This window comes from Euprymna scolopes, chromosome 43 (assembly GCF_053919585.1).
Source record: "Euprymna scolopes isolate OS-2025 chromosome 43, ASM5391958v1, whole genome shotgun sequence".
Taxonomy (NCBI): Eukaryota; Metazoa; Mollusca; class Cephalopoda; order Sepiida; family Sepiolidae; genus Euprymna; species Euprymna scolopes.
The window spans coordinates 6,550,911-6,564,903 of record NC_136524.1 but is presented as its reverse complement, the minus strand read 5'-3'; the positions used below and the strand labels follow the sequence as shown (position 1 = coordinate 6,564,903).

Genomic DNA, 13,993 nt, shown 5'->3' with positions numbered 1-13,993 from the left:
CACCTCCTATTCTTATTTTTAGACGCCATCTACAGTTACTACGCTATTTTATCCCAATTCAATTATCTCTAATTTTTAAAAACTCTCTTCGTAATCTCGTTGCATTTTATTTACTTAATCTATCACGGTTATATTTCCAGTCGCAATCTTTTAAATCTCTACGATATTTTAACTTTTAGACGTAATCCACTACGCTAGTTTACTCTAATTTATTTTCTCTAATCATAAAATGTATATATGCATATAGACATCTAATTTACATAAGGAAAACACGCTGCTCTCCCCCATCATTATATATAGCCCCAAATCTTCCGACTCTCTCGTCAACGACCATCTCTCTTGAAAAGCCCGCATAAATCGGGCGAAACGTTGAGTATTCAGGTCCTTACACCTCCATTTTATTTCATATATATATATATATATATATATATATATATATATATATATATATATGTTTGCATGATAATGCCCATGTGTGACTAATGCTAACGATTAATTGATTTTGCCTTAACATTTCATAATGAATTAGTTTTAATTTTGTTTTTTATTATAGCTTGTGGAAATAAAGTCGCCGATGTGTTTTTCCTCCTGGAAACTGAAAAAAAAGATGAGTTCTTTAAACAAAAACGAGCACTGCAAGATATTGTTACCAATTTTGATATCGGTCCCCAAAAGATTCGAGTCGGTATTTCTAATGAAAAATATAAGTTCATAGTGGATTTAGATACTGGTTCCGACAAGTCGAAACTATTGCAAAGAATTCGAACCATTAGCCCCATGGAAGGTCAGAGAAAGACAGGTTTGGCCTTTCAGCAAGCAAAAACGCTTATGCTTAAACCGGATTTTTTCCGCCAACATGCAGACAGGATTTTGATAATCTTCACCGATGGTAGGACAATTGATTATGATCTATCGATAATGGAGGCTAAATTGCTCCAGGATTCCGGCGTGAAGATATTTGTGGTTGGAATCGGCGATAATGTGAATAAGCAGGAGCTGAAAAAACTTGCAAGTAAACCATCCACTCAGTTTGTTCAGATATTTGACAGTTATGATGCTCTTGTGGCAAAGTCCAGTCTTTTGATCGACAAGGTTTGTTCGGTCGATAATCAAAGATTAATCAAATACAAAGATGGTAAGTACCGTTTTATATTCTTCACTCAACAAAAATAAAAGACTCATAAATAATACCTGTCCATAATATTCTTAAAACATTTCATAACCCACGTTTCATTAATTCTATAAAGTGTTACAATTTTCAATCTCTCTCTCTCTCTCTCTCTCTCTCTCTCTCTATATATATATATATATATATATATATATATATATATATATATATATATATAAAGCTGAACGTCTGTGTGTGTCTGGTCACGAATAGGCTCCTATATGGTTGACTATTATAAAAAACTGATCACATATAATGATAGAAGATGTATCGAGACACAGGAATGGGTATGTTTGATCTGGCATAATGATGATTCATTAAAATTGTGGGGTCTGCGTACGCGTCTGGTCCATAAAGTATGGAAATAAAAAATTAAAAAGCAAAAGTTTACAAGTGTTTTTGATATAGATGTACATATTAATAGTTTGATAAGTATGTTTTAGCTTAAATAGGGATGATATAATAAAATTGTAGGGTGTTCGTTCGCGCCTGACTTCCATAGAATGGAAATATGTCACAAAGTTTAAGAAGCTTTTTTAATCTAGATCCACAGAATATTGTGATAAGTGTTTCAGTGTGAACAGGTATAGTATAATAAATTATGGGGCTTATCTATTTTATTTTTACTTTCATCATATTTTGATTTAGTTTTGATACCCCTAAATTCGAAGCTATCTCTTTACAACCCTTCCTTTTCATAACCTATCATACTTTCATAAATCAGAGTCCATTTTCTGTAGGCTGTTTTTGAACCCAGTCAACGACGGGTACTTTTGCTAGTATATATATATATATATATATATATATATATATATATATATATATATATATATATATATATATATATACATGTCTCTCTACGAATTATCATTTAATTGCCATGAAATGGATTTCCCCTTCTATTCAATACAAGACTTGTCTATATATTTAAACATTTATCCACATTTATTTATTATCTGATCTTCCATGGTCAGGTTTATACCAAATGATATATATATTATTTAATTGGAATTCATTATTAAGATGAGTATTGTTTATTAATTTAAGTTATTGCGGATCATTATCCTCATCTTTTTCTTAGTTGTTATTTTACGACGTTTCGGCTAACTATTCCTCTGGCCTTTGTCAGGTGGTTACTGCGACGGGATAGAAACGTCGAATCTCCTAACCGCATTGTCAGCAATTACTGCCATCCACAGTTGTTGTCGTCTCACCACAATTTGGCCAAGTAAGTTTCTGTATAGGATTGAAACCGCTATCTTCAGACAATTCTCATCTGGAACCATAGAGATTCAACGTCTCTATCCACTGAACCATGGGCCCTGAAGGGCGATCAAGATTGAATTTTTTGATCTTATAAATCCACATTTATTTATTATCTGATCTTCCATGGTCAGGTTTATACCAAATGATATATATATTATTCAATTGGAATTCATTATTGAGATGAGTATTGTTTATTAATTTATTTATTGTGGATTATTATCCTAATCTTTATTGGTTGTTGCTTCACGAAGTTTCGTCCAACTATTCTTCTGGCCTTCGTCAGGTGGTAACTGCGACAGGATAAGAACTCCAAATCTCCTAACTGCATTCTCTCCGAATTTACTAATCGCCCAATACAAACCTTTTATTCTCACAGGATTTCTGCAACAAAAATTATTGGATATTGCTGAACATTCTTTATTTTCTTTAGAAATCTTTTTCTTTACCGTTTTTTAAAAATTGCGCTGACCAGCAAAAATAGATTTTATCTATATATTCGTTTTTGCTAACTTTTTTTCTACGAGGAGGAGCGCCCTTCTTAGAATCTTCATGGAATAAGTAATTTTTAACATTTATCTCGTATTCCTTATTGAATAAAACATTGTAATTTTAATTTTACAATATTGTGACGCCTTTTACTTATATATATATATATATATATATATATATATATATATATATATATATATATATATATATATGCAGTAAACTTAGCGCATAAATTAGTTAAGTGAAAAGTAGACAATTGTAAATATTAAGTATAAAAATTAAGTATAAAAATAAAGAAAATTATGGCTACATTAAAGAACACATACATAAAATATATACACATATATAAAACACTTAGATATCAAATAGCTGCATACCTCCCTCAACTATTTAAAATAAAATAAAAAAGGTAAAAAAAAATAAGATAGAATAATTACCTCCCTTGGACCATCTGAAACATGGACTATCTCCCCTTAACTGAAACAAAGATGGAAAATTAAGATAAATTAATTACCTCTCTTGTACCGGCTAAAATTAACAGAAGGCAGACCGCGAACCATGCAAAAACAGAACAGTACATATTTACTAAAATGCATTAAATAAAAAATGAAAAAAAAATAGAAAATTCATATTAGAATAAAATAAAATATACAGAGATAGGAATAAGGTATAGGTAAATAAAAATAAACATCATTATAAAGAAATAAATGCGGACCTGAAATGTTTTGTCCTCAGACAGAAACAACATGGCTGACGAGTGCCTAACATCATTTGCGTTTTACCATTAGCTAGTCCCCTTTATGTTGGGCTGTAAACCGACAGTACCAATGTTTTTCTGAACTTCTGTACAATTAAATATATATATATATATATATATATATATATATATATATAACTACTTAATTTACTCACATAAAATTAGTACACGAAAGTATAAATTTATGCGTAAAGTTTAAGTATTTACTTTAAAAGTGCTCAATACATAGGTAGAACTAGTTAGTAAGTTATAAAATATATATGGCGATTAAGCTACACTTAATATTCCGCGTTTCGTCCACTCTAGAACTCTTCATGCGTATGTGCGAATTTTGTGGTTGGTTGTCGTTTTTATATACGAATATTCTATTCAGATTTTAGTTAGCCAATCAGCTTCCTAGTATCCACCGCGCCCTTCCTATCAGCTAATGAGCATGCACTTATCGGACAAAGGCCTATTTGACCTCTGGTTGACCTGTTCCTTTGTGTGTGCTCTATTTAGTCTGGGTATCTAGTTTCTTGATCTGTTTTAAATCTAGGTTAGTTTTTTTAATGTTAGTTTATATATACATATATATATACATATATGCACATATATATATGCAATTATATACACATACATATATGTGTGATCGTTTATGTACATTCATGTTTATTTGATTTATTTATTTGTTTATTTTCTATTGGTTTTGTTAGTTTTAAAACTATTTTGTATCGCTATCCTAGAGTAAATTTTATCTTCTGAACACATTTTGTAATCTCACAATTTTGATCCCAGACAATACTATTTTCTTGTCAGTTTTTCCATTTAACCTTAATGTGAAAGTAAATTATGTCGACGAAGACAATATTTCCGAAGAATTTGATATAAACTAGTTACCAAATGTAATACTGATAAAACATATTAAAAATGAAGAAGAAAAAACGACTAAAAATTAAATGCAAATATGAATGAAAAATATTTGCAAATGAAAATAGGAAGGAAATAAAAAATATAAAAGAAAAAATAAAGTAAAACAAAATGAATGAAATGGATAACTAAATGGAAAACAGAATAATAAGTAAGGAAAATGAATGAAAGTGCATGAAAAAAAAATTAAAATGACTGAATGAAACGTAAAGTGCAAAATTAAAAATGAATAGAAAACAAAAACAAAACAAATAAAGCAGAATAAAAAATTATTAAAAATATGAAAAAAAATGAATGAAAAAGCATGAAGACACGAATGAAAAATAAACGAAAAAAATTCAATAAAAATGAATAAGATATGAAAGAAATATATGAATGAAATAAGTGAAAAATGAATGAAAAAGTGCACGAAAAAAATAAATAGAAATAAGCGAATAAGCGAATAAGTTAATGAAAAATTAATTGGAAAGATGAATAAAACAAAAGAAAAAGTGTATTAATGAATGAAAAACAATTAAAATGATTAAAAATAAGTGAATTAATGACAAAAATAAAAAAAATTAACTTATTTTTTAATTAATTTATTGTATTTATTTTATTTCATTATTCCTTTTCAATCATTATTAATAATTATAAAATAAACATGAACAATGTGGTACAATCTAAATAAATCGTTGATTAGTTAGAGGCAGAGATGTGAATTAAATAGTCCAATAGAAATTTTAATAATCCAAGAAGTTGATTATTAAACAGAACATTATATATATATATATATATATATATATATATATATATATATATATATATATATATATATATATACTTCTTCAGAATAATGAAATGAAATATATCCACTGGTATGCAAATTCAGTGATTTTCGGTCTTACAAAATATTATTAGATTTAATATTTTATATAAAACCACCACAGCTAAATAAAATTGCTCAATATACAAGATAGAGCAAATGAATCAAATTTTAGTATTTAAATATTATGATTTGAAAAGGTTAATCTTCAAATATAGAGACTTTTATTGTTTGAAAACAAAGAATACGATTTAATAAATCTATTTCCTTAACCCATGAGTAATAAACATAGAAAATTAAGGTTATTAAATTTAAAAAAAAAAAATTTAGATACATAGAATTGATTTAAAGTACAATATCGTTTTCTGCCTCAAGGTCCATTTCCTTTATTTTATGCATTTAAAACGTTTTAAAATGTTTAAAAATTTCAATTTTATATGTTTATTGCTTTTAGAAAATAAGGTGCTAACCAATAAAAATATTTGCTGATATTTTTCCTCTGTGGAGATAAATAAGCACCGGAAACTTATGGGTTAAGGAAATAGGTTTATTAAATTGTATTAGTTGGTTTCAAACAATAAAACATTCTATATTTGAAGAATAACTTTTTCAAGCCATAAAATTTAAATCCCTATATATATATATATATATATATATATATATATATATATATATATATATATATATATATATATATATATATATATATATATATATAGTCATTTTACAATTTCGTTGTCTACCTGGACCAGGACTGACATATATGTTTTTTAAAGGTTTCTGAGTCTTATGTACACATTTTTTTATGTTGAAATTTTGGAAACATGTTAACATAATATTAGTTACTAGCGGGGGTACCCGGCGTTGCCCGAGTGTTTGTTTCCGGGACGGGGGGGGAGTTTTAAAAAATGTTATGGTAGGTAAGTAGGAAGGATCAAACCCGGAGTCATGAGTAAAAGTAGGAAAATAAAGTGTGAAAAAAACAAAAAAAAAAACATCTGCAACGTTAACAGTTCGGCCACCAAGAAAAGTCCATTCCAGTTGTTTAGAAAAAAAAAAAAAAAAAAAAACGACTACGGTAGGTCGGCGCGAACGTGAAAATATAATGTGAATTGTCCAGCACGCTAACCACTACGCCACAGAGCACTGCAGCTTAGTTTAGTGATTATAGATAACTTGACATGAATGAACTACGAAGCCAAACCGGTGTTCTCTTCTTAATTGTTCCTTGTGAACGATCCCCAAACGGTGTTAAGTGGTGGCAGGGGGAGGAGGAATTTATAAGAGAGAAAATATTTTACCACTTCCATTGATCTTAACCGATTTTGGCCGTGACTTCTCAGCAGAAAAAGTATAGAAATCTAAGATTATCGAGGAATTTGAGAAATAATAAGCCTATAACACACCTCAGATATTGTTCTGCCGTTTGTGCATATTATATTTGCATGAAATATCTTGATTTTTAATCCTATTAAGGTCAAAATCAGACGGGGAAAAATGAGTTCATTTTATTTATATAGAGAAGATATCATAATTCTATATTTGAAGATTAACCTTTTCAAATCATAAAATTTAAATACCTAAATTTATACATACATACATACATACATACATACACACACACACACACATATATGTATATATATATATATATATATATATATATAATACTCCCTATCCTACGTTGAGGTGATATACAAATTACCACTAGTGTATAAAGCGATACTCTTTGTGTAAACAAATTGAGCTTGGGTACCTTGGACAATGTCAAAACATTGTTAATTCACTGCCCACATAGCAGCAGCTGTATAGCGCAACGGTTAGCAGTTCCGACTGTCGTTTTGGAGATCAGGTTTCGATCCTGGCTTGAGGTAGTTGCTTGCCTAGCCGTACTGATGAGCTGTGAAACAGCAAAACAGTACTGTATGTGGATATATATATATATATATATATATATATATATATATATATATATATATATATATATATATATATAAGCGAGATAAGACACTGATAGAATTCAGATGATAATATATATATACTTCATCTTCATCCTTTATTTCTTTCAGATTGCGAGTGCATCCCGGCTGACATCGCCTTAATAATAGAAGCATCAATGTGTATTCGCAGGCACATTTTTACGAGAGGAATAGAATTTTTGCAAGATTTTACACGACGTTTAACGCATAATCGCCGAGATAATTTCCGCATCGGCGCTGTCTCTTTTGGTGATATAGTTATTGAGAACACGACTTTTGGATTCAGTAAATATCGTCCAGGGGACAATACCATTGAAGCTCTCGAGAAGATGAAATACCGGCCGAAATTGGGAGATACAACTGACGTAGGAAAGGCCTTGTCTTACACACGCACCCACCTTTTCACTCATGCTAGATCGTACGCTAAGAAAATCGTCATCTTATTTACCGTTAGAGACACAGATAACTTTAAAGAAACAATAGCTGAAGCGGAAAAGCTTAAACTGGAAGGAGTCGAGATCATTGTTATAAGCGTTGGATATAGATTGAACGAGAGAATATTAAAAGCGATTGCTAGTGGCGACGAGAATCTTTTTAGACGCAACAGCTACAGCTTCTTGAGTGACCTCTTACCCATATTTGACGTAATGACCTGCAAAAGTAAGTATCAACTCGTGTATATTAATCTGATGAAAAGCTTTCATACCTGTATACAAACTAACTTTATACTAACGACCCATCTACGTGGATTATGCTAACTTCTGTCATTAATATTGACCATCATCATGCCATCATATATATATATAAGCGTTAGGTTTCAAAATGCCCTGGCATAAAGAGTCCCGTCTATCCCCCAAATTTTGCCTGTATTCCACTATTAAATAAATGATCCACTCTATATCTATCTATATATAGTTTTGTATTTTCATTTAATTTTATTATATAAGCTCCAAAAATTATTGTTGAGCTTGACATTATCCGGTTAAGTCTCCTTTTATGGAATTTATCTTTCTCTTTTCCTTTTACTTAAAGCTATATATATATATATATATATATATATATATATATATATATATATATATATATATATATATATATAAAAGAAAAATTCCTTTAACGGAAAAAGAAGCATGTAAAAAAACATACACTCTGAAGGTAACCTCTGTGAAAAGCAAGGGACTTTTTCTTTTCCTTTAAACAATATTCTATTGTCAAGAGTGTTTTTATTCAAAATGTCTGAAGAAATTCTGATTTTTGTGAAAATTTTCAAACGCCATAATGTTTGAAATTGTCAATCTGGCATGGAAACAATTGTAACGTAAAATGAAATACACCTTTTTTGAAATCTTGATTTTGCTTTCACAGTATATTAATGCTCAATTATAAAATATGGTAATTTCGTAGCTTACTTTTTAAGTCATCTCATTTTGGCTTAAAACTTATTGGTATATGAAAATTTACTGGATTACACGTACTCAGTGTATTACATGCAAGTATATATATATATATATATATGTGTGTGTGTGTGTGTGTGTGTGTATGTGTGTGTATGCATGTGTGTGTGTGTGTGTGTACATGCGTGCAAAAGAACTTTAAGTGGACTGACGCCTGCCAAGTTCTAATTTCTTGTAATTTTTACCCCTTTAGCAACCGGCTAAATACTCATAAAAAACAGTGCAAAATGCAATTATTTGATCCACCTAGCTCTGCAATAATACTTTTCGTAGTGGGGGAGATACAATTTGAAAAATGGAGATAGAAAAACATACAGACATAATGAGATTAAAGTTTTAACAGCATTGACTAACATTCAGTAAATACATACGTGCGTAGTTAAAATGTTTGAAACAATTAATAACCTTACAAGTAAGTTATAAGTAAAGTGGTTGACCGTAGTCCAGGGCGATCAAAGGGCTCCGTTTTTGAGGTGTAGAAAGAAACATTTTTTACCAGGATTACTTTTTGATCCTCACTTTATAATGCCGATTGTTTAGCAAGGTGATATCATGTACCATTTTCTTACGCCTTTAATGCCGGATAAAAGGGCAAGAAGGATGTTCGCAAGCAGATTACATTTTCTTCTCAATGATTGTTTACTTCAGCATTTCGCGTTTTATTTGCCCTTTATTTTTTGCCCTGTTTATATTATTAACTTTATCTTCACTCGAACCCCGTACCCACTTCAGCACAAAATACTATACGTGATCTTTCATGAAATAATGATTTTCTATATCTTGAATGTTTACGCAATTACGAATATCTTCTTCAAGTATCAGGTCTGCTATTGTAGACATCAATGTTCGTGGCTCTCCAGTCCCTTCTGCATTCGGGTTTTCTGATGAGAGCTATAATTGTGTTTCCAGTAACCCTTTGTTCGTTGTCTTTCCCTGCTCTTTTCCCCGGCAATTTTCCTAACATCAAACTTTTTTCTAAGCCGTCCTCCCGTATTAAATGGCTGAAGAACTTTAACTGTTTTGCGTTGACGGTACTGAGTAGTGATCGGCTGTACTCTGCCTTACGCATGATATTTTCATTTGTCTCCCTAGAATTCTCCTTAAAAATCATATTTGTGCTGCTTTCAAATGACTTCCAGCAGCCTGCGTTACTATCCAACAATCGAAGCCGTAAAGGAGAATCGACCATATGTACGTCTTCTATTTTGTAAGATGCACTTCATGCTACGGAAGAGGAATAGCTTCAAGCAGACTAAAAAAGGCGCGAATGTGAATTAACTCGTTGTTTGATACAGTCTACACGTATCAATAGTTTTTTTTTGTGCCTTTTTCTGACAAATGTAGTTATTTCGTCAATCTTGCTGTTTCAATTACAGACCCACTTTAATGAGTAAAGAGAATGTTAAATTCATATGAATAAAAGTTGATTAATAGACCCATTGCAGTCATACAAGAATTTTACTTTGTTATAGTTTCTTCATACTCTTCGCTGTTGGGCTGAGGTATTCTCCTATTAAGTCTCACGAGGTCTACTTTCCCAGACCTAATCATATTTTTGATAAGGGGTTGGTTAATTGTGAATTGCCTGAAGAGCCTCTACCGAAAAATACCAATGGGATGCACAGGCATTTTTGTATTTTGGGGCGCGCTACTCCCAGTACGCTAGCTTTTCGAAGCCACACTTGACCTTGTGTTTAACCTTCTGTAAATATTATATTGCGTGCATCAAGCATATAACTGTACTGAGTGAAGCGAGAGTTACGTAATCCCTAACTGCACCTCTACTTGTAGCAACATTGCTAGAATGCAGTGACAAGAAGTTCAAGAAAGGGAAATAATTACCAAGATAAACTTATATTAATATTTCTCACATTTGTTAGTGCTTCCTAAAAGACGAGTTCCATTTCTAGAAGAAATATTTTTTCCTGTGTCAGCAATCATTTCTAGCAATCATTTCTAGCAATCATTTCTAGCAGGACATTAACTACTCCCATTACTACAACAGCTTGGATCCTAATGAGGACATTAATGAATGCATAAAATACTTGTATTTTTACGGGTGTTTTATGCATTTGTTAATGTATTTAAAATATTATTGTTCTTAAAAAAGCAAATATGATATTGTTCTTAAAAAAGCAAATATGATATTTCTCGACGGAATACTTTTTTTCCTATTTTAGCATTTGTTTATAGCAGAACAAAAATTGCTGATCCTATCGTAGCAGATGGGATTCCAATGCCGTTATTAATAAGTGCATAAAATATTTGCATGAATGCAAATATTTTATGCAATTTTTTTAAGCTATTATGAAAGAAAACATGTTTCTGTACGAAATTCCTTTTGTACTATTTCAGCGACTACTCTAGATGTTAGCACTAAAAGACCAATTTATTTCGCACCACCCAGGCCCACTTCACGGCTGATAGAAGGTGAGTATATACGTTTTTTTTATTTTAGCGATTCCATAATATTCCGTATGAAAACTTTTAGTTATTTTTCCTTTGTGATCAATACGCGCTAGTCGATACATCGAAAATCCAAATATCACGATCAGAAAATAAGGTCTCGTGATCTGAGTTTTTATTTTGCATTTTCTTTAATAAATTTAGTGAATTTAGATTCAAAATTAATATATTCAAAGATAATTGACATTTTTTCTTTAAAAATAAGTTTTTATGGCAATCTCTAAATCGTGGCGTAAGTTATTTAAGAGAAAAAAATAATTGTGTAGGCATTAAAAATCTTCTTTTTGAAATCATTACGTGGTGAATCATTTGGAGTTAAAATCTATTGAGAGATACACATTTTATATTGAGAATAACAGTTTTAATATGTAAACATTGGATAAATAATAACAAATTATCCACTGTGGCCGTCACATAAAATGCGAAACACCGTGATCTAAAATGGAAAACGAAACCCGCCAAAATTGAAAACTTGAAGCAAAAAGTATGAAATCCTCGTTATACGCATCATTTCTAAGACATATTAGAAGTATTCTACGAGGCATTAATTATTGATTTCTATAGGGTACCGTTTTCTAGAATAATGAAGAAAGTCTTTGTTTTGTTTGCCGGTTAATTTTCGAACCACAGCGTTCCACTTTTTACATCAAGAAACCATAATCCCAAAATTGACGACCACATGGATAACTTGGGTATTAATTACCTAATGTTTTGATATTTAAAGAGTCTTATTTCTCAATACAAAATGTGCATTTCTCAATAGATTTTAACTCCAAATGGACACATTTTTATAAAAACAATAAAAAATTTAATGCTTACACAGATTTTTTCTCTCAACTTACGATGTGATTTAGTGACTTTGCAGTTTTTATCTCTATTTCTGTAATGAACCAATCAGCCTTTCTTCTCCATACTTTCATAACTACCAAATACGCATGGGCAATTTGTCTGTCTATTTTCAAGATACTAAAAGAACAGGTCATTGGATAGAATATGGAAACGATTTGATTTTTGCAATTATTTAGGTGAACAACACGGATCGAAAATTGGCGTTAATGACCGATAAAAACAAACAAACAAACAAACAAACAAAAAACAAAACAAAACAAAAACAAGACAAAAAACCCAACTAACTATTGATCTGTCAGTTTCAAATATCGGTCGACTTAATGTTATAGGTTATCACTAGGGTCATGACAACAGCATATTCTTTTCATTGTTTTTACCCTCGAGTATATATCCGACACAGACACAGTTAATTAACTAAGAACCACATCACTCTACATAAAAACACATAAGATATCAATGGATATATACCTGAGAATCAAAACAAGGAAAAGAATACATCGTCCTAGTTATCTTTTTTTTATTTCAAGTTTCTTATGTTTTAATTGACATTTCCCCGCTTTCTTACTTAAAACCGGTAGATCTTTTTGAGATTCTAACTGCCCATTTAAGTGCGATTATGTGTATTTCTCTTGCGTATATTTTCACCGGGTATATTTTACAGGAACTTTTAAAAATTATTTTTCATAATAATTTTAATACTTTGAAAGAATGATTTCCTATAATCCCATCTCAGACATTTTTTGGGGAGGGTGGGGGGGAGGGTGGAAGGAATTTATGAAGTTACTTGATGCAAGAAGCTAAAAGGAAACAATACTTTAAAGGCAAAATCTATCCAATGATAAGTGTAAGACAGAAAACAACAATTCTTTCGCCTTTGTCAGAAACATCGCTCATAGAATATGAGGACTACAGGACAAAATAAGGGAAGTGAGAGTTATGAAGTTGCAGAGAGTAAACTAAAGGTCCACTTTCTACTCTCCTAGACTGAACTACTCTAGGAGACTTAGGAGATAGTAATGCAGAGGCATTTTTTTTTTTACAAAGAAGTCACTACTTATTAAGGCCCGGAGGCCACTCGAGGATAAGGGTTAATGAGTGTACAATAGTACAATATCGTAGTGATTGTTAGTAGTGGAATTTTGGTAAATTAGATTACTTAAGGAGACGGTTCATCAAGAATTTGTTTACGTTGGACTTGAAGACGACTAAATTGTACTCAGCTGGAACATAGGCAAACGGAAAAGAATTTCACAGGCGTGAAGTTCTAAGAAAGAAGCTTGGTTTGTGTATTCTACGTTTAGGTTTAGGCACAGAAAGAGTGGAAGGAATTATTGATAGTGGTTTCAGCTAGACGAGTGTTTTTCGTGAAAGTTTGGTGAGGTAGGGCCATAGCTTGAAGCTAACGATAAAACAGAGACAGGCTCAACCCCGTCTCTTCTGTGGGAAAAAGGTTGCAAGGAAGAGAAAAGGGCACCCCCGACTAAACTATGAAATCTATTTTGTATTCTATCAAGGCAGGATAAGCTCTTTCTAGTAGCTCCTGCTCATATGTGGCAACAGTACTCCATTATTTGACGTACCTGGCTCTTATATAGGAAGAAAATTGCACCAGTAATGAGATATCTACTGGAGCAGTAGAAGGATTCCACCATTTTTCTATCGGCCTTGGCAACGGATTTGATGTATGTGTTCAATGTTCGGAATAGGAGTAAAGGTCAATCCCAGAAGCTTGTCAAAACATGGAACTTCCCCAAGACGAGAGCCATTCATTTCAATTAATGCCAGATAGGGATGAAAGCGTTGATGATGTAATAATAGTAGAAGCTTGGTTTTACATGCATTAAAATCAAT

General features: G+C 31.3%; 1 protein-coding gene across 1 annotated transcript in view; it reads left to right on the top strand.

Annotated features, from left to right (window-relative positions):
* The window catches only part of LOC145268380 (collagen alpha-3(VI) chain-like), a 155,605-nt gene that overhangs the window by 129,088 nt on the left and 12,524 nt on the right, over positions 1-13,993 (top strand). The window contains exons 16-18 of the mRNA XM_080123937.1: positions 554-1,135; positions 7,464-8,033; positions 11,183-11,257. Coding sequence (XP_079980063.1) covers positions 554-1,135; positions 7,464-8,033; positions 11,183-11,257 — 1,227 coding nt within the window. The remainder of the gene's footprint in view (positions 1-553; positions 1,136-7,463; positions 8,034-11,182; positions 11,258-13,993) is intronic.